General features: G+C 44.6%; 1 protein-coding gene across 4 annotated transcripts in view; it reads left to right on the top strand.

Moving 5' to 3' along the window:
• schip1 (schwannomin interacting protein 1) overlaps positions 1-22,618 on the top strand; it is a 151,423-nt gene that overhangs the window by 36,527 nt on the left and 92,278 nt on the right. For all 4 annotated transcript variants that reach the window (XM_040164241.2, XM_040164327.2, XM_078098338.1 and 1 more), the window contains exons 6-8: positions 12,705-12,739; positions 12,931-12,987; positions 13,430-13,565. In XM_040164241.2, the coding sequence (XP_040020175.2) occupies positions 12,705-12,739; positions 12,931-12,987; positions 13,430-13,565 (228 nt within the window). The remainder of the gene's footprint in view (positions 1-12,704; positions 12,740-12,930; positions 12,988-13,429; positions 13,566-22,618) is intronic.

Genomic DNA, 22,618 nt, shown 5'->3' with positions numbered 1-22,618 from the left:
TCTTTAAATAATGAAATGAAATATGCGGATGTGAGTGTGAATGGTTGTTTGTCTGTGTGGCAGCCCTGTGATTGGCTGGCGAGCGGTCCAGGGGGGACCCCGTCTCTCGCTTGACGTTAGCTGGTTGTCAAGAAACATATTTCTCATAAGGCAAACTATTCCTTTTTTTTTCTTCTTTTCTGCATCAGATGCTTTTCACACAGTTCAAACCTCTCTCGGTCTCTCTCTGTCTCTCTCTGTCTCTCTCGTAGTGGGAGGGGGATTTATGGTGTATGGCTGGCAGCTCTAAATGGGATGTTTTATTCAGTGGTGGCAGGAAGTCACTCCCCTACACCGCATCTCCACAACCTTGCATTAAAACACATAACAAACGCACACATACATACATGCGCATGAAAGGATAAAAGGATGATTCAGCCTCTTACGTCCACAAACGGCAGTCGACGGATAGAATGATGGGCATGTGTGCAGCTGCGTGCAAGTGGCAAACACAGAAGGAGGAATTATGACAACTACTGTAGTAACTGGAGTTGTGTGCGAGCGTGTGTTCAAAGTCAAGGTGACCCCGGAGGGCCGCATTTCTCTCACTTTTGTCAGCTCACCTGCTGCAGCTTCGCAGAATAACGCACACAGATGAGAGCAGCAGAAATGCACATTCTTGCCTCTGTCTTCGTGCCCGTCTGTCTATTAGTTTGTGTATCCAAATGTGTCGGTTCAAGCGAGTTGAAATGCAAGCTTGCGGATGTGTGTGTGTGTTTGTGTTGAGGTCACGGCAATGAGAATAACAGTGTGAATATTCATTAGTTGTTTACCAGTGACAGTTACCCATGTAACTGTCACTCAGAGTCTGGAGGTGGGGGTTTGGTGAATACAACTCGCACACACATCTTTAATTGAGATTTTCTTTCCCCCACTGTACCTGGTTTACTCGAATTACATATTAATGTGCCGTGTTTGCTTGAGGGTGGGGGGAACTACTGATTTATTTATTGCATCTGTCTATTGCATCCGTCCCTAAGAGTCATTATGTAAGCAGAATAGACTCCAGCTTGTCTCCAAAGTGTGTATATGACCCAAAGTTGATGCTCTCGTCCCGGAGCTTCCAGAGTCTGCTTTAATTCTCGTCCTGCAGGAAAGACAGGTGCGCTAAACTTGACTTATTCCTCAAGTCCCCAACGAATACACTAATTGAACCTGTGTGTAAATGTGTGTGTGTGTGTGTGTGTGTACTCCTGTGTGACTGTGTCAATGCACCCACACCACACACACACACACAGACACGCACACATATCCCCAGAACTAATTTAAACTTTATTCTCCCTCTGCGATCCGGAGAACTCAGGCAAGTCTTGCAATAGCTCAGCGTGGAGTCGTAAACGCGGCAGGTGAAATGGGGCTGAGAGAGCACAGCAGTCTCCCCCCGAGCGCCGCGCGAATATTCAGAGATGGAGTTCATTTTCCCCCGGATTGGCTGTGGGTGATGGCCACTCGCTAGAAGAAGAGACGGGAGAATAAAAAAGTAGGGGACCCTTGCTGGGGAGGAAATATGTGTTTGTGGTTAACATTAACATTCCTCAGTCCCACATTGAGGCTGAGAGTAAGAAAATGGTTCTCAGAAAAATGATTTTTCTCATTTGTGTCCTTGTACAGTCACATCATAGTGTATCTTTCAGATGTGCGTTGCCTGTATACCCTGAAGGGTGGAATAACACTGCGTGACAGATGCTTGAAGGACTTGTAGAGAGTCAGGGTTGAAAAAACAGAAAAAGATTTCACAGTTTTCTACAATAATGGGAAGAGGACACGGTGAAGAAAGAACGTGAACAAGGTTCATCTGAGGGGAAAGCTGAGGTAAGAAGACTAGATAATTGGGAAAAGTATAGTGTTCTCTAAACTCTAGGGTCGACCTGTGTTGCAGGAAAAATATTCTCTACATCTTTGAGTCCCTTTGCTCGAATGTCTTTTTGTGTCCCCCTCTCTATTTTCCATATGTCCTTCATGACTTTCTCCCCTTTGCTGAGCGCCTACAAAACAGCTAAAGCGCGTTGTGAACATGTCTCTTGGTGCGTTCTCTTTAGTTCTCGCACGCCTTCTCCACCATTGTTCCAGCTTCTCCTGCAGCGATAGATCTAGTGCAGTGTCGCCGTAGGGGTCGGATGGCGGAGAGACAATCCCACTGTTAACGCTACTAGCAGCCTACTATTCTTAGCTCAAGCAATCACAGCACTCTCATTATTACTCGGTAGGGTGGAGGCATGCGGCTCATCATCTCTCATCATCTGCGCAGCCTCGGGCGATAAATGCACACGACTGGCCGGTTGCTTTCCCCATATTTTATCAGATATGTTTTGTGTTCCTACAGCTGCGGAATGAATAGGGAGGAGAAAAGGGGAGATTTTTCCAAACCGAATTTCACAGCGGTATCAATGCTGATAAAGCTCCTTAGGGCTCACACTGTGCAGCCGGAAATGTGTTTGTGTTTCAGATACCCTGACGGATAGTTCTATTGTCTGCCGGGGTAATAATCATCGGCTGTGAGGATAGATATTGTGGGATTATTGAAACATAATTGTTATACAGATTTTTTGTGAAAGACTGGAATACGAAACAAAGTAAGTAGCTGATTAGGAGTAACAAAAGAAGAGTAATTGTTTTTTTTCTCCTGGTTTTGGTGACGTACATTTGCACTGAACAAAAGATGACAGCGATCCAAAGGTAGACCTGTTCATGAAATGCCTGGAAGTTACATTTAGATGTCAACACCCATCCATCCATCGTCAAACCGCTTATCCTGCACACAGGGTCGCGGGGGGGCTGGAGTCCATCCCAGCCAACTTCGGGCGATAGACAGGGTACATCCTGGATTGGTCGCCAGCCAATCACAGGGCTAACACAGAGACACACAACCATTCACACTCACATTCACACATCTACGGACAATTTAAAGTCCCCAATTAACCTGGTCCCCAGAGCATGTCTTTGGACTGTGGGAGGAAGCCTGAGAACCCGGAGAGAACCCACGCAGACACGGGGAGAACATGCAGACTCCACACAGAAAGGCCACTGGGCGGAGTCGAACCCAGGACCTTCTTGCTGTGAGGCGACAGTGCTAACCACCACGCCACCGTGCCGCCCTGATGTCAACACATAATGCATTTTAATGGAATTTTGAAATTGAATTGTTGGAAATCTGTCATACGAGCTGAAAAACATTTTTTAATCTTATACGAGAAGGTTGTTGTATTAACTCAACACATAATTACACTAAAGATTTTCTATTGATGGTGTTTTTGTTTTCACCACCCGATGCTTAGTCAAATGTAAGGACTACATATCTTCAATACAACGTGATGAACCGCATTCCTTAATTCTATTCTTGAGAAATACTTCTGCTATTATTACTACTAAAACTACTACTAATATTAATATTGCAAAATGGAATTGCAAATATGTCTACAAGGACTAGAATCAAAGCAAACATGTAAACTCGGTTTGATGACATCACCGACGGGTTCGGCTGCTGCATCTAACCTCGGTGTGCTAATCTTTAGGGATTCTGTGCAGATTTATCTCTGCATTTTAGCACTGCAGCATTTAGATAGCACCACTTTTTTAGATAAAAAAAGTGAATTTTGGATTGTGTTTCTCTGAAGTATTCGGATAAAGATCCGGAGAAAGATAATGTGAAAGAGAGCCAGGAGGAACGGGAGGCCGCCCTCCCCCCGCCTTCTCCTAATGTCATGCCTGTGTGTGTTGTGGGTGTGTTGGACAGGTGGAATGACTTGTTTATGGCCGGATTAATTGCTTTTATGGCCTTGTTTCTCCCTGTGAATAGCGCTGGGTGTTTAATATGCACCCACGCCGCCCGCCGCTCCCGCTGCCTGCTTTTTAGAGCGTAGCCTATCTTTAGCTACAGTCTAACATCACTGCATGGCCCTGCACAGGCTGATTTCACTGGTGTGTGTGTGTAGGCGTGTGTGTGGCTGGGGGCCCCAGCACAGGTGGATGGTTCCACTCGAGGCTCACCACAGGGCCGAGAGGCGACCAGCAGTTAGCTGGAGCGTGACTTTAATCATTTCCTGCTGCGCTGAGGAGAGGTAAGCCAGGCTCGTACAGTGTTAAGCCGCTGCCGCAGACACAGAGATTCTTCTTCTTCAAAAGACTTTCAGGGAAGGAGATGGCGCTTAGCTTTGAGAAAAGGTGTGAGGGACAATTTAGTAAAGTGGTGGAAGGAATTAAGGCTAGATTAGCGCTTTTCACATCGTAGCTTTAGATCAATTAAAAATCCAGCCCATCCTCCCCCTCGCAGGTCCTGTGCCCTTCCCCTCTTTACTTCATTGCCTCTGATTACACATTACTCTTTTTCAACCCCCTCATTCTTCTTCAGCAGTCATCCCTGTTTCTCTCTCCCTTTCTCATCCTTCCTCCTCCTCCCTCTCACTCACTCGTTAATCAGGTCTGCAGGCTTTTACTTTCTTCCCGCTTTCTACTTCATTAAACAGCGACGGACCACTGCTAATGCACAATCTCAGCTCGAACTCACAGCTGAAGCCAGGCTATAAATCGTGTGCGTGTGTGTTTGTGAAAAGATACAGGCCGCGTGTGTCCGTTTGATTGGTCGACTGTTTGTGGTTATAAAGTTGCAGCATGTGTTTACAGATGCAGCCATCGGGTTATGATGATCTTTATCGCGCCTTTGTCGGCTCGCGACAAACATTTTACATTTATGAATCTATTCAATGATCACACAGGGCACAACACAGCCAGTGAAAACAAATACAAAAAATGTTTTGTGCCTTTTGCACTGAGCTGAGTCACATTTGGGAAAATGACTCACTTGGATATCTTGGCCTGGGCTTAAAATTCAGACTATAAAATTCAGAAAAATCATAAAGTTATACCTTATACCTGACGTTTAAAGTAGCCTACAGTATGTGAGCTTTTCTCTTATCAGTGCAAATCATTCTCCCCAATTTGTCCAAAAACCTAGTTAGCTCAGTGCTCCTAGACCTCAAACTATGACCTGCGTATGCGCTTCAGTTCCAGTCGAGTAGATAGATAGTAGGTAGATAGTAGATAGATAGATAGATAGATACTTTATTAATCCCCAAAGGGAAGCGTATATGTAACTGACGTCGTATCAACATGCTCTTTACTTGCATTGTGTCTCAAGTCCGGTTTAGGCAATAAAACCAGCTAGTTAAGTTAAAGAAAAAAATGGGGTTGACTTTTTGATTTTAATTTCACGATGAAAGTTTACGGTGACTAGTGAGTGACAAGCAAGTGCTAAACGCGTCATGTGGCTAACGACTTAAAGCTCACAAAATGTCAACTTCACTTTTTTAGTTTTGCAAGGGACGCGTTCTCTGGTCTCCTGGTTAACGGCCCTGTTTTCTTTACACTTGGTGACTGTCAAATGAGATTATATCGCTTCCACTACAAGCCCCCCCCCGGGAATGCGTTTTCCTTGGTCTGCATTTCTTTTACTACGCTTTCTTGCTTTTTCCACAGCTGCCTTTACAATCCCATTAGGCGAGAATGTCGATACCCCTCTTTTGACCAGAATGCCCAATAAAGGAGACTTTATAGTTGCATACATTTACCCTCAGCTCTCTGAGCATATTGGCCCCCGGCCAGCAGTGCAGTCGTTTGTACGGTGATGTTCTGCTCGGCCGCCCGTGGACGACAGGTAGTATGGAGTGGGGTTGTAAAAGCAGCTGCTTTACCGTGTGTTTGTTCGGCATGTTAACGGCCGGCTTGACAGCTCTGATTATGGCCCACCAGGGGAGCCGGGAATGCTAACTACTCAAGAGGAGATGCCGCGGTAAAAAGGGATGTATGTGCATTACCTAAGGGGGTGCGTGCTTTCACAGGGACAATCAAACAAAACCCTCTTATGGGGGTACATTGTTGTCTCCCGATCGCCCTCCTTAAGTTTGGGTCTGACATTCTCAGTTATACTGTAATCGCAATATTTCAAAGGACAGAACTTTTAAATATGAATCTGCTGCAGTATTATATAGATACAATCATTTTGGCTAATGGTTCTTGTGTTAAAAATGTCAGGGATGTGTGGGGAAGGCGGGACTCAAGATGCAGACTTTTAACCAAAAAATAGGCAACAAAGCAAAATGCCAACAGGCTAAAACACACAAACAGGAACCGGGGGGGAAAAAGGCAGCCAGGAACTAGAGACATCCAGGACGATTAGACAATGACGCGACAAGTAACACGCGGCTTAAATACACTAGGGAGGTGCAGGTGATTGCACACAGGTGGAAACAATCAGACAATCACAGGGGATGACAGGACAAGGCAGGAAGTGAAGTTACCCGGGGACACGAGTGGCAGAAAACTACAAAATAAGACAGGACGTGAACCACACTGTGACAAAGGTCTCGTGCTTAGTTGCCCTACGGCTTTGCTCGCGCTAGACCGACATTGATTCCTTTTATATAGTCGTACTTTATCAAAAAAATAAAGTCAAGAGCAATGGTTGACAGATAAATTACATATGACACATTCATACACACAGACTTGTTCACACAGTTACATGTTTCCATGGTGGACCAGTTTCTGCTCTGGCCTGACACCATACAGAGGTTCACTCTGTTGCCTGGACAACCAGGGACCTCTGAAATATGCATGAGCGCGTGCATATGTGTTAACCCCTGGTAGCTCCTCTGGTCTCCAACGGCTGGCATTGCCCACATGCGGCGCTTTGTCCATTAAGCTGAATTCATTCAGCTATTATCTTATTGTTGAGCACAGGAAACTCACAGAAACGCACGTTCGCTTGTCAATTATTCATTTTCTATTGTACAGTGTAATGATGCCTTTTCTCCATGGATCTGTTTTGGCTTATATATGTGTTTCGCCCTGCTCCATTTCCTCTATCTCAGTATACAGTCTCTGACAGTGTCAGTCATTAGCCGAACCCTGTGTGTGTGGAATAGAGAGAGAGAGTGCCAGCTTTGATTGCAGGGTCACTGAGGGGCAACATTGCCAGTGTCTGGACACAGAACCCCAAGGGAGATCAACGCACACACACACACACACACGCAGGTGCCAATAGACACAATGTCTGGTCAGGAATGGCTACAGATAACCTGCACCTGTCCTCGGGTTGCCTTTACACACTTGCACACACACAACCACACCCGACACACAACACACCCGGTGCACTGCCAGGTTCCGTGTCCCTGTGGCAGAAGAGAGCGATGAGGCTGTGGCTGTGATGGCAGAGATGGCGCCGCCTGGCCGGCTGGGCCAAAGGACCCCTGGGATGCTTGAGTGAGCCTCCTCCCAGCCCCTCTAGATAGCTGGTGTGTGTGCGCGTGTGTGTGTGTGTCTGTGTGTGCGCGTGAGAGAGAGGGAGTCTAAGTAATACGGCAGATGGTGCGATGGTGTTTAAACCAGTTAGGTGACCATCCGCCAGGTCATGTCAGTTTTCGGGCCAAAAGGTGACTGGAACAACTTTGCGCTTTGAAGGTTATACTGCTATTGGAATAGGAGTTCCTGGTTATATTCTAAACAAAGCTACGCAGAAATCACCCATCCATGTTGTCTTTATTTTACTGATTGACTTGCCGTTTGTTGGTGTTGGGTGATATGTTCAGGTATCAGAAACAATTTACAATTTAACTCTACAGTATAAAATATATGGGCTAGGGGGGATATAGAATAATAATAATAGAAGATAAAAAAATGAAATGAAAAATAAAAGGTTAAAAGTAAGGAGCACTATTATTATTATTATTATTATTATATTCTTGTTAGTTCCAGGCACTGAACAAAAATGCAGATTATTTTACCAATGTTGGTTTGTCATCTGTCAAGATAGATTACATTTTATTCCCACTGTATTGACGGTTTTGATCTCCTTTTTCCTTAATTCATTGTGTGATGTGTGACTTTTTACGTAGTCGTATGTTGTTTCTAGGCAAACCATAATGCCATTAACTAAGATTATCTGGTTAATTGCAGGTTAGAAAATGCATACTATATGTGTGCTTTTGCATTCCCCATGAATGTCCACGCCTTCTGGAGATTGTGTACCCGAGTTAATTGAGTTCACTTGGCAAAAACAAACACAGCTGGCCAATGTTCTGCAGCGTTGAAGACGATAAGAGAATCTGTTGCCAGCACTTCACATCGGGAAGCTCATCGAGTATTCAAGAGGAAAACCAACTTGGAATGAGAGACTGTTGAAGGAACCTGAGACAAACAAGAAGAGATGAGAAGAAGACACAGCAAAACAAACATGAGAATATATTATGTTTGTTGTTTGGGAGAGACGGAGAAGATAGAGACCATCCAGAGAAGCTCAGTTAAAAATGTATATAGTGCCATCGATGAGGGGAAAAAAATCCTGAGTGTGTTTTATTGGCTCTTTAGACGTGTAGATTTGTCCGCTCTCTTTGCCTGTCGCTCTGTCCCCTGAGGTGAGTTAAGGGGGCATTTAGAGGAGCGGGAGTGCTATTTAAATCACATGTGTGAGTTTTAGAACGTGTGTCTGGATCGGTCCGCAGTGCAAGGGACAGATTTACGCCAGGAGGGATGAAGGTCGTCTCCCAGGCAGGTCGTTTCTCTCATCTGCGGCCTGCCGGCTGGCCGCCGTTGGTCCAGTGTGATTTCTTCTGAGCCCTCGGGCTTGTTCTTTTTCCTCCGTATTCTTCTCTTCTCGCCGCCAACGAAGAACCTCCTCATGTAATCTCTTCCTCCTTCACTCCCTTTCCGAATCAAATCACTTTCTGTCCCTCGGCAAAGCGCCGTGTCTGTATCTCTCCCCTGTCCTTTGTCCCCAAACCCAGAGCCCCTCCCTCCCTCCCCCGTCTCCTGTGTCGTCTCCCCTTCATACAATAACACTGTCTTTCGTATTGTGTTTTGGGAGCTTTTCACCTGCTTTCACGAGCTCCATGAGTCTCACAAGTTGATTGTCGGGTGAGAAGCCAGGCTCTCTTTGCATGAGCCAAATGCTCAAAGTGAGTTGCGTGACATCGACTGAGACGCGATCAATGATCTGGACATGCATATATCACATACACGAATCCTGATCCAAATGTAATTTAGCATCAGGCGGCATATAGAGAATGTGACCATAATTATTCATTTGCACGGATTAAAACATTTTTTTTGAAAAAACAAACAAACCTAGAAACCTCTTATAAAAAATAGATATAATATGAAAATAGATTATTTTTAGTCATTATTTTCATAGTCATTACAGAAAATGTGTTGTGCGCCCAGGTTTTAAATAATTATAGTACCAAGACAATAAGACAGCAGTGACACCAATTGTAAGAAAAACTGTGGTATTAAAAAACAATATAAAAAATAAAAAAATTCATATCAGAAGTGACGCAGCGTAAAAGGCAAATAAAGGGCAGAGAGGGCGGCAGTTTATCGCGCTCGAGCTACAGTCCATGTTCAGCATGCTGAGCAAATACATCAGGTTTTGTCTTCCAGGGACCTTTATGTGTGGACGGAAGACAAGAGCTCCGGTTCTGTGTACAGAGAGTGGTCAAGACATTCTCAAAGGGTTTTGTCCTTCCCAAAGACAGCCTGTTGTAAATATCCCACTGAGTTTGACGCAACCCATTTGTCCTGCTTGACACATCAACAAGCCCGTTGAGCCTTTTATGGCCGTGTGTACGGCCGTATGTGCCAAAGAGTAAAACAATTTCTATTGGATGTGTGAAGAATATGTCAGGTAAATGAATGATTTTCCAGGATCCGAGGATATTAGGCGCTTAGTCTGGACCTCTGTTGGGCCCCGTATATATTCCTGCTATTTGGAGCCGTGACAGGGGCCAAGGCAGCAGCCAGGACCCTGCTGGTATCTCATCCGAACCCTGCAGGCTTTCTAACCCCTGAGACCTCCCGAACAACCCCGAGTCCACGGTGCTCCATAACGTCTCTCTTTATTCCTGCCCTGCTCTCCATGAAGGAGGCAGCAACATTTGTCACAGTCTAATTGAATCATCACTTCTTCTTTTTTTCCTATGTCATCTCTGTTAATTCTGTGCTTTCTCACGGCTTCTTCACGCCTCTCTTTCTTACTTTCACATCCGTTTTAGCAAATGGAGTGAAGGGAAACGGGTTGATGAAAGAGGTGGAGAAACAGAAGGGGTGAAAGGATGAGTTGGGTAGAAGAACAAGAGGTGTCGCGGTTTGAATTTGGAAGTCAGTACCTCTATTTCCTCTGTTGTACTTTGGGTCTAAGGTCTCTCTCTCTCGCTCTCTCTCTCTCCCTGCCTCCCTATCTCTGCTCTGCCTGACTCTACCATCAATCCACCAACACACATATTTACACACCCGCACACACCAATCAATACAAGCTTGCTTGGCACTGCCAAAGCCCAAAATGACTATAGATTTTATGACAACTCTGCCACTAAATTATGCAAACCTGTACTTTATGTTCTGATACTTTTTCTTGGCATCCCTACACAAGATGGGCAGGTGGTTTACACTGAGGCAGGGATGGAGTGAGAGAGGTGTAGAGAGTCGCATACAGCCGTCAGTTTTTCACACAATCGTTTCCTAATCTATATTGCTACAGATTGTGAAATCAATAGCGGGTATTAAGTTAGGAATGTAGTAAATGTCCTGCTGAAGTCAGGGTTTTATTTGAGTGGTGAATAATGCGCTCCGGGTGTCAGTGATACAATTTCTGTTTAGCACCCACACACAAATGTCACACACACATATACTCTATGATCGATTAGTGGTACAAATGTAAAGAAAACATGGATCCAGATCAGATTCCATCCTCACACTGTGCTTCAAGTTTACGTATAAGTCTTGAATGCAGATAATAACTAAAAAACTCGTTATCGACGAGGAGGTAAAAGACACTTTTTCATTTTCATCAATCATTTGACAGTCCCCTTTTTAGTGTTGCTCACACTAAAAACTTCTCTTCCATTTAATCTTGTTTTTTCTAATAGATGGGATTCATACACACAATGCCAATAGATCATTATCAAGGATTTAATATCATAGTATAATAGGCTTAGCCTCAATTCATATCATGATCTTCTGCAGTAATTCTAATAGATTTCTTTGTACAAATTTGGGTGCGCTTGTTTCTCAGGTAGACTAATAGTTTTCCTGGCAGACCATCAGTAAATGATCGGCTCATTCATTCTTCCAGTCCATTAGCCAGGAACAATCTCACACACACAAACATCCCTCCTCGTTTATTCTCGCACATCTCTCCATCGCCGTTGACTACTCAAGTCTCAATACCTACTTTATCTTTTAAGTAAATTCGTCTGTCTTTATTTCGCTTACCTTTGCTCTTAATTTCACCCTCTCCCTTGTTTCTCTCAAAATTCCCAAATGGCAGTTATGACTGGATGTGTATTTGCAAGAAGGATGGATTGTGTAAGAGGGAGAGTCTTTTTTTTCAGGATTGCATTAAATGCGGACGCGGAAAAAGCCAGAGGTGACGCCGACTCTCAGGGTGGTTACAGAATCCACACTGGAGCCATAGTTACGCTTTTCATGGATCCCCTTTTCATCAGAGAGAGAGAGAGAAGACAAACAGAACAAGATGAAAAACAGCTTCTTGATACCGTCATTGATCATTAGTCAAAGTCCTTGATTCTGTCTAATGAGCTGCTTGTTCCTTCTGGGAGGGAGAGCCATGAGAAAAACAACACTGCCTGTCACAGTGAAATTTGGGGAAAAAAACAGCCAAACAAGATAAACCTTTTAGTTATATTCTTTCTTTCTGTTTTGAAAGTAACTTTGTATTCAGCTAAAAATCCATTAAAACACAGATTCAATTAAGTGCTCATCTACACTTCAGAAAAGTACAAGTCTGTGACCCCAAAAGCATATACACATGTACTGTATATCTACATCATGTATGTGAAACACCTGAGATCAAAACGCCAAGTAATAAACCCAAGTGCCAAGTGCCATCTAATAAACGCAATAAAGAATGTCATGCACACTTCATAATGCAGTAATGGTGCAATGAAAAAAGAAAATCCGACATAAGTAGGATATTTTACAGGTTTGTTAACACACACTCGCACACGTACGCACACTTTGATGTAGCTGCGGTGCCCTGATGTGACCCTCTTGGCTCATCAGCAAGAACTGCTCCACTTAAACTTTGTTGCTCCCTTGTAATTGAATTAGTCTGCTCAATTATGTAGAGGCAGGCCTGTCCTCATTACACGGCACTATTAGAGCTGGAGGATGGAGCCGAGGGATGGAGAGCGGCAGACCAGCAAGGCGGAATGCAGCTAAAAGTCATTTAAGTGAAAGTGTAAAGTTTAAAACGCTCTGATCTCCGACGCGTCCGCCACATCTGTGCGGCGACCGTGCCGCCGTTTGTAGATGAGCTCCTGGGCTCTTGTCTCTGCCTGTCCCGTCTGTGCTGGTGGGCCAAATAATTACTGAAATATGCTGAACCAGCAAACTGCTGCAGTAACTTCACAAGAAAGCATCCAACCGAGCCAGAATCCTGCATAACCACTTGCTGCAGGGGTCTCTGAGCTCAGCACAATTATCCCACCCATGACAACATCCAATCATATCTGTGAAAGCACACTCTCACTATGGATAGTGTCCAACTATTCCCCCTGTGTCTTCATCAAAGCCACACATCTGAGATTCCAACTGCGTTCTCATTTCATTCTTTGTCTCCCCTTTTTGTCTCCTCCTTCTGTCTCCGACTCAAACAGGAGCAGCGGAAGAGCCTCCAGAGTGGGCTGCAGAGGTGGGTTCACACACACAAACACAGAATAAATACCCAGGGAGAGAATGAGCAGCCTGCTCCAATGCCGCTGTAAAGGTCCATCTCCCTGCAGTTGGGACCAACAGCCATTGCTGTTTGATTACTGACACCCACACTGAGATTGGACTTGTGTTTGTTCTCCGACTGCTTCCTGCAACCCTTCCCCTTCTCAGTGATCACCTGACCATGGACCTAGACAACAGCCCGCCCATTGAGACCAAGGTGTTGATGTGAGTATTTCCCTTCTCAACAGCTAAAAAGGAGTAAATCCTGGGTAGTTTATTTACTTGAAGTAAACCTGTGATGAAGCCAATCTGACTGGTGGATGATTCTAGGTATTACATTACTCTGTGAAGTAATCACACAACTCGATTCAACTAAAACATTACAGTTTTTTTTAAATCTTTCTGAAGGGTCAAAAAAGTCACGAACCTCAGGTCCATTCGTTATTACAGTGGAAATTGTTTGGAATCGAAGTAAGTGAGGATGTGTAATGCCCAAACTTAAAGACTTACCCTGAACTTGAAAGAAAACACCCCTCGTGAATGGACGAAAGATAACTGACCTCAATCGGCGTTAACATGGTAACTACTCAGAACCGCGTCACGTTGTGAAGCTTGAGCGATCATCCGCGCTTCCCGCTCCGTGTTGTCTCTCCATCACTACATGTAGTATCCAGCGGGCCTGGCGCGATTTCCTCCAGAGACAGGAAGTGGAGAAGAGGAGCCCCTCCCCGCCATCGCTCTCCTCCTCTGACAAGATGAGCATGTCCATCAGCATGACGACCCTGTCAGATGGGAGCACCCCGGTAAGTAACGCTTACGTCAGAAATACTCCCCATTATAATTACAAATCCAAGGCATTCAGACGCTGTGACTGACGGTGTCTGGCAGTGTGTGTGTGTGGGTTTGCAAATGTTGCTGTTTCAGGGATTTCTAACTGTCTCAGCAAAGCTTTGTATGCACCATCTAATTACACACACATATATATATTATATATATATATATATATTAGTGATGGGCATAGATTCATTTCTTTAATCTAGATTAATCTCACTGTAATCCTGGAATTAATCTAGATTAATCTAGATTAAAATGGCTCATTTGAATTCTGCCGAAGGCATTTATAAATTTTCCCTGAAACAAACTCGGTGACTTCGTAGCTGCATCCACGCTAGCACGTCTCGTTCTCGCCCCCTACAGTGCAATTTGGCTAGGTAAACATCTGCGCTCGTAGGTATGCATCCGCGCTAGAATATCAAGGTGAAAATCATCATAGCTTGCGTAGTATAGAGCCAGCTCCCAACCCAACTTTGAGAATAGATTATCGGCGCTATTTTTTCTTTATCGCCGATAAGAGTCTCACCACTAATATATATACACATATGGATATGTATAAGATAATGGGGTGTTAAGAGCAGCGTGCTGCTTGTGGAGAATGATGCATACAGTTCAATTCCTGTCCAGAAGGGGGAAATATCTCTCATCTAATTTCTTCAGCATGCAGACTCACATCCAGCCTCTTCTCTGGGAGCAGAGAGTAAATATACAAGGATTTGGTCCGACATTCACACACTCTCTCGCACAGCAGCATCACGCTGAGAATTGAAATCCATGGAACGGCTAATCTCATTGAGCACTTCTCCCCTCCATTTAACCGGCCCCGCAGTAAATCCTCAGGATTTTCTTCTTTTTCGTCTGTTCGTGGTCATTATTATTCTGCGCGGACGTCGCCTGCCGTCTTCTAGCTGAATAGCGAGCGCGCGTACGCTTCTCAACTAATCTCCGGGCCTGAAGTCAACAGGCCGGTTAAGTCAGCTGGGGGACTTCTGCTGTCTGGACCCACTTCGGTGGTATACTTGTCCACACAATCGCTACACAGAGAAGCTCTCACACGAACCGTTTGATTCGGATTCTTGTGGACAAATGAGAGGTCGGGTGGGTCATGAGTGAGGAGCGTTCAGATTGGTGTGCGACCGCCAGATGTACGGCAACGGTGTGGCGTGAGCAGCTGACTGGTCAGCGCTCAGGTCAGGAAGGTTATGAATGAAGCCCGAAGGCAGCCGCTCCCTATTCTACACACACTTACAGGACACACACAGAGTAAACAGCGCTTGTGTCTTGGCCAAGCAATGCTTAGATCTTGTGAAAATAAGGCAGATGATCTTCCCTGAGTTGTGTGTGTGCGCCTTAGGGTCAAAGGAGATAGAGGAGGGCGGTAGAAAGGAAAGGAAGATGAAAAACAGACGTTGGCCTCCGGGTTGAATGTGCTGACGCTGTGGATCAGCTCTCCCTCTCTCTCTGTGGGAGCACAAGGCTCAGCATCCCCTCTCGTCCAACTTCATTAATGTATGACATAGTTTACCTGATCGATCGTGGCCCTCTACCAGATATCTGCTACATTATCTTAACCGCCGCCCCGCTTCACGCTCTCTTTCTCTCTCCGTTGTCCTTTTCGGCAGAGCAATCCGTTTGGTGGGATTCTGAAGGCTCCACCCTGTTTGAATTGAAAACGGTTTAGTTTTTTGTCGACCCAGCGATACGTCCTCAATCCGCACCGCGCAGGGCGGGGTTTTGACGTGGGTGCACACACGCAGAAGAAAGAAGACAGGGCGATGTGCCAGCCCTCCCTACAGCGATTGAATGTTTGAACATTCATGTTCAACATTGAACCTTTGTCCTGGTGACATCAGTCTTTGACAAAACCATGCCACGTGCCAATATATCTGTGTGTATGTTTGACCCCGCTTGCGCGCGTGCACTGTGCGTTTGTGTGAGCGAGCAGTTTTCCTTTGTGCGTTTCCATAAGTGAGCAATTTTTTCCTCTTTGTGCGTGTCATGGCTGTTATGCTCTCAGCAGTGCATGACTGAAATATTGTTGACATGCGGCTCGTTACTGTGTGACTTATCTTTCACGTTGCGTCTGGGCTCACTCATTGCCATGGCAATCCAAAATGGAGCAGCGATGGATATCTCTCTTCATGATCGATCCCTCTGCTCCATAGCAACACCACGGAGGGAGGCAGAAATTATAGGTTTCATTAAAGGGGAACCTAACAAAACTCTGGCTTTTATGCCAAGATATAAATCAGCTGTCTGTATTTTATTGTTTCACCGCATCAACACACAGCGTGCCGACCACCTGCAAGTCAACACACATGCACACACACACACACACGAACATACACAGGCGCATGGAAACACAGACCAGTACAGCTTTAATTTCAGACTGTCTAAATGATAGATGTCTTTTTAGAACCAGACATTAATCAATAGGGTTTGGGGACTAGCTGAATGTTTTTCTAGCGGGATTGGCACTAAAGTGTTGGAGAAATAACGATGCAAACAAACATCCAGCAAAGACCTGATTCCACCCAAGATGCATTTGTTTGCAAGGTTTTTTAACCCTGAATTTCAGAACAAAGCCTCCTGTCTTGCTCCTTGGCCTTTTGGAGGCTTGCATTTTGAGAAGGAGAGCTGTCCATCGCCTTGGTGCTGACCTGTGATCTATGATGTAGTAGCCCACTGTTGCCACTAGAGGGAGTTCCTCCATCACTTTTTCCTCTCATTTCTTGGGAGCGATTGGACCAATTGTATCAGGCAAACCATATGACATTATAGGGAATAAACAACTGTAAATTCAGAGTATCGTCACTGTGTAATTGTAACAAAAGGGATCAGGACTGAGTTATTCAGACATTTAAGCCTTTTTACGTATATGTCGTTTTAACAACCATATAAACATTGCAGAGGGCTGTGTGTGTGTGTGTGTGTGGGGGGGGGGGTGGGGGGATGGGAGGGGAGGGGGGGGGGGCACACAGGAGCAGCTTAGCCCATCTGGCCTGCTAAGGTGCAGAGAGTCGGGGTCGAGCCGAGCAGCACTGCCTTCCCCGTTGCCCAGCTGTCATGTTTCTCCTTCTCCGCCCTCCCCGTCAATGCTCCCTTCATGTCCCCTTTCTCTTTCCTCTTTTTTTTCATGTCGTAGTTTATTTTCGCCACCGCCTTTCATATTTAATGTATTTCCCTTTTTTCTTGTCCCTTCTTTTTTTAGCCTGCCCTCAGAACCTCCCTGCTCCTTTACTGGTTGTGGCTCTCACTCCAGCCTCTGTCCCTTTATCACTCTGCAAACCCCCCCTACTGTTCTCTTGGCTTTATCGGGTCATGCAGCTGCATTACCAGCTATGGAAGCGTAGGGGAGATAAAAGAGGTTAGGCGAAGAAGTGCGGTGCATTTCCATACACAGACTGTAATACTGCTTGTTGTGTACAAAGCAGGGAGATAGAGCAGCGGTGTATTCCAACGATATTTAGAGACATTCATCTCGGGGTTTTTTTACCTATTCAAGTCTTCTCGGCCTTATTGGAGTTATACTGAAATAACCCACTGACTTGAATTTGTCATTACACAAAGCCTTCAGCAGATTACTGATACAGCAGCCTGCACAGACTATACCATGTGTCAAAGCATTTAACCTCGCACATTAATTTCCACCCATCTAACCCAATACAGGGTCCAAACCGTTGCCTTTCAGGATTTTATTTCCACTGTATAAACTTAGATTACTGGATGGAAAAAAGAAGGGAAGGTCACATATGGTATCAACCCAGTCAAAGTGTTATTACACTGAGGCCTCAGCATTGTTATTGTATTAATGACTCCCCCTCAGGCTCACCCCGTCCCCATTACGTCGTCTTTTCCGTACATTAACCTCATGGTTCACCGGTCACTGATAAGTAGACAAAGAACAGCTCAGCAAGGTTGAATCACTCAACCACTTTCGTGGCACTTTTTGTTTGTTTATAGTCTTTGTTCAACAATTGTTGGGATTATTTTAGATATACGTGTACACAATTTATCTTAAAGGGACTGTGTGCAATATTTAGTGGGAATTACATGAATACGCAATCATCTTTTTTAGCAAACTCCTCTGCCAGCGGAGCAAAAGCACCCAGGAGGACAGAGTTCCAGTGAAATATTGTGACTTTATATTGTGACTTAAACGTGAACAGTTGCTGCTGTACAAACCTTTGTTTCCAAAAAGCCTCAATCCCTTAAAATATAACTTTTAATATTAACGCTAAATGCCTGTAGGCCACCGTACTTCTCAGACGGGAGGGCTGAGCTGAGGTGTATTTAGTTGGTTTCAACTTGTCACAAATTACTAAAACGCCAGTAAAACAGCTTTGATACTCCACCTCATTTCTGCGCTGTTTCCTTTTGTATGCAAAGCCTTAGCCCTTCAATCATGTGCATTTTATTCACATAGGCCAAATGCTGCACTTAAAAGGCTTTTAAATATGTACAAGCGCTTTATCCCTGTTTTGGAAAAGGAATAAACAGACCACAGTATGAATCAGATATTCTTAAACACAAAAAAATATATTATAGTATTAGTATTAGTATGAGTATTGTATTGAAATAAATCACTTTCTTACATTTAAGAAATCACACAGCCAACAATAACTGGTCCTGGTCCTGCAGATGGTTTTGAGCATAGGTTCCACATAGACCTTCAGTTTGCTGAACACAAGGCCGTGGCGAGCCGTCTTCTTCTGTGATGAACTACACAATTATTCCTAATCATGACATTATTTCCAGCTATCAACACCAGTGGTCTACTGCACACTGACAACCTTCATAGTGATGGTATTTCCCAAAAGCCTTTCCCACTTCTCTTCCACCACGGACCGGAACATCCCTCTGATGATTTATGGTAATTATGCAAATGCAACACAAGGCTTTGGAAATTAATGCTAACCCCCTCCACTTTGTCGTTGGAGGGTGGGTGTAGTTGCAGCCCATCTTTTTACAATCCTGTTAGTGTAATACCAGGGACAATGCAAAAAAATCCTAGGTCAGGCGATTCCCTTGAATTACTTTAGGTTTATTGAAGCCTCATGGAGGCGATTCACATGTCTAATCACTTGTCTTCACTCATTCGGTGCAAATTGATGGAAGAGGCGTCCTGAGCATTGGGGTCAGACCTTTTTTCTTATTCCTGGTTAGTGATGCTGAGATTTAATTGACATAATCCCTCTTGTCATAATCTCTTAGAAAAGATGCAGTGTAAGTTAGCGGTGCACGTGTGGTGGTGCTGGATCTCCACCCTGCCTCAGACAGGCAGGGTGTAGGAAGACTCGCTGTGACCCACCAGCCGAGGTACTGACTGACAGAATCATTAGTGACCTCTCACCGCTCCGTCGCCACGTTATGTGGAGCGAGTCTAGATGTAGAAGCCCCAGACTTTACGTTCTCTTGTGATTTCAACCAACACGGGCTTAAAACAATATTAGCAACGTATTGCTGCGTGCACACCAACTTCGGATTTCTTTCTAAAAGCCTGCAGACATGTGAAGGACGTTTGTATGACTCTTATAATCATGTACTATGGAGACGGCGCCTTCAGTGCAACGTCTGATGGGGGGCAGCGAGGTCTGACGCTTTGCTAATCACTTGCCAGCGGCACGTCGACTCCAACATGGGCCCTTTCACACCTGGGACATGTCATGTCATACACTCTCTGAGGTGTATAAGACACATTACGGCCGTGTGACAAGTGTGTTCGTGTGTGATGGAGATGGAACTAAACGCACAATGAATCTTAATTAATCAAACTCGGAGCTTATTCATTCATGAATGAAGTTCCTAGAAAAGCCAAAGCTGTGTAACTTTATTCTGCTTTGGAATCTGCCGTTTTTATCAGATGATAGCAGACCTCCGTAGTGACGTCATGTTCCATTTGCATCACCAAGGAGAATCCACAGGGGGTCACTGTTCTGCGTGGTTTGGATAGCCCACAACAAAGCAGGAAGCAGCCCAGGTGGAGTAAATGCATCTCAGCCTTGTTCTCAAGGGTATTCCTCCCCTTCATTATTGCACAGTAATACAGCATCAATCCAGTTTAATAGGATGTAGATTAAAAAAACCTGGTCCAAATTGTTGCAACCGCAGGGACGCTTGTTGTGTGGAGGACACTCAGTCAGCAAACACCGTCTGCTTTTCCCATCTCACGAGGGCCTCTCATTTCAGAGATAATAACCCATTACCAACATATTTGCCATTAAAAGGAGAATTGAGCTGCAGTTTGGTATTTTGGTGGCATATCAAGGACCCTCTTTGCCCCTCTCTCTCTCTCTCTCTCTCTCTTCCTTTTCCTCGTCTCTTTTAGCCTTTTAATTTCACGGCACTTCAATTAAATATTAAAGTGTTGCAGGATTACGTCAGACTTGTGAACAAGTTGCTGCCTCGTTCCAGTCTTCTATATATATATATATATTTCCGTCCATTTATACTTAAAAAAAAATTCAGCTACAAATCGTTTCACTAGATTCATGTACATACATTTGTACTCCCAAAACATGCAGGAATGAAGACCATACACAGACAACATTGATTACGCTTGCAAACAATGCAACTTTGCAATTTTTCTTGGTTACAGCTTCAAGATCATGCCTTGCAAAATGCACCGTCCACAACAATATAAAATAATAGAATAAATCTAGATAAAATCACTGAAAATAATAAGAGCAAATCTACCTGGTGAACGTCCTACATAAAGAAGCTGGACTTTCTTATCTTTCTTTCTAATATTAGCTGTAAATAAAAGACTTCACATCTTTATTTTTTATTTTAACGTTGTTTATCACATCGCGCGCCGCATGTTGCTAAAATTGAATATCCAAAACCCTGCTCCATGTGTAAAAAAGTGTCCTAGCATCTCACCTGGATAGAGAGCTCCTACAAAACAAGTGCTAGTGGGGCAATGTTTTATTAATAGAGCTCATGCTCTGCGCCTCACACTTTTACTTGGGTATTCGCATACGCATGCAAGCATGCGTGCAGGGCACATAGGAAGTAAAGTGGTAAGGGAAAGTGTATCGCATCTCATTTATTGGTATGTGACAAGATTTTGCGCGTACCGCAAACCTCAAGAGCCGTGAGGTGTGTGGAGGCGTGTGTGACACGCGGTGTGAGGGAGCAGCCTGCAGCACTGTGCATATCCAGCCTCATTTCCCAGATTCCACTCCTCCTTTATCAGCAGGATCATTATCCTCTCTCCTCCCTGCCCTCGCTGCACCGCTTGGGACTCGATGTGGCTCACCAAAATATCGCAATACACACACATCTCACTCACTCACACTCGGCCAGAATGCTTATTATTTTGCGTGTGTACAGAAAAAAGACGGTGCGTGCGCTTGGGAACAGGAAGGATACAAGTTTATTTATTTTTTTTGCCACCGTCTTCCTGTACTGATGAAGGAAACTAACAACACCCTGCTTAGGTAGTGTGGCTGTGAGTGTGTGTGTGTGTGTGTGTGTGTGTGTGTGTGTGTGTGTGTGTGTGTGCACTGTGACACCAGAGACTCGCAGGCCACAGTTGGTGCTGCATACCAGTGTCACTTAGTATGGAGATGATTAGACACAAAGGAGATTACGGTTTTGACAAGTCAACTAGTTGAAAAACCACTCACTCATGCACATATACATCGCACTGAGCACGATGGAATCAGCGTCCCATATATGTGCTCATGAAAAGACACATTCGTCCATGTACACTGGGGGGGAAATGGAGCATTAAACATTCCCCGCTTGGAGTAAAAATGATTCACTACTGCTCTTGATTTGCACTTTACATCAGTCAAAATCTGTCCATCTTGGCACATTGTCACCTTATTAATCTCTTATCTTTGACTCTTTCTTATCTTTGACTCTTTAACACAACTTTTGTGTTTTCAGTGTAATGAACATGCAATCTGTTTGACATGTAGAGAGGGAGGATGGAGGTTTTGTTTCTTGTTCATTGGTTTGGCATTCGGAGACCAGAGAAATCCAGAGAGGGAGGACGGACTGAAATGCATTGAGCAGGATGGAGATAAAACAAGGCAAGAAAGAGCCTATTCTCCTTCCCACTGAGTGCTCCAATTTCCAGAGAGAAATATACTGATTTGTGAAGAATAAAAAGATGGTGAAGAGGTTTCCTCTTCCCCTTCTCTCGCTGACCAAACGCTCTCGTGCACAAAGTCCATCTGGGTATTGATGATTATGGAGCAGATAGAGGGAGAAATCAACCAATTAAAGGAACACGAACGCATTCTAAGGTATTATCATCACACAGCCACTCAGCAGGAAAACCAAGATATCGTGTTATCACTAAGTAAACACCTCTTGCAAAACACAAAGTCACAACGCTCCTGTGTAACTTTTGATCCACTTTTACCTCAACTTTACATAATAGTTAGTGCCAATTTAACAGGTCGGTAAAATAGGTGTGAGTTGTGTGAGTATCAGAAGCAGGCCCGACAAAGCGAAGTGAACGAGGCGGCTTTGCTGGGTCTCTACAAAAAATAAATGCTTCACACGTAAGTAAGTAAGTAAGTGGGGCAATTGATGGGGATCCCGAGCTGTGTGGAAGTGTGTTACCGGTTGTGTAGTCCTTATCGTCACATCGAAAACACGTCAGCACAGTACACGTCCCTGTGCTCCAATATTACACGGCACGACTTTGGCCCCGTTGTGTAGCCGATGACAAAGATAAGGGCAAAGGGGAACTGCAGATTGTGGGATGAGGGAGCTTTGTCTTTCAAACCGTCCCCGCCAGGGACAAGCTGGGGGGGGGGGGGGGGGGGAATAGATGAGTTGTGAAGTGTGCAGAGAAGTAAAAGGAGGTGAGCAAAAGTATCATCATGAAAGCCACCTGGAAGACCGTCACAAGGGAGACTTCAAAACGACCGCGGGAAGACGCCGCCATTCCCAGGAAATCACTCGGGGAGGCCGAGCTGTTGTTTGCATGTCAGATGTGGGGGAAACAAAATGGGTCTTTAAAAGTAAAATATGGTAATTAGGGAAAATAAACAGTCTTTTT

Source organism: Gasterosteus aculeatus, chromosome 1 (assembly GCF_964276395.1).
Source record: "Gasterosteus aculeatus chromosome 1, fGasAcu3.hap1.1, whole genome shotgun sequence".
Taxonomy (NCBI): domain Eukaryota; kingdom Metazoa; phylum Chordata; class Actinopteri; order Perciformes; family Gasterosteidae; genus Gasterosteus; species Gasterosteus aculeatus.
The sequence above is the reverse complement of the archived record's forward strand: the minus strand, read 5'-3'. Positions and strand labels throughout refer to the sequence as shown.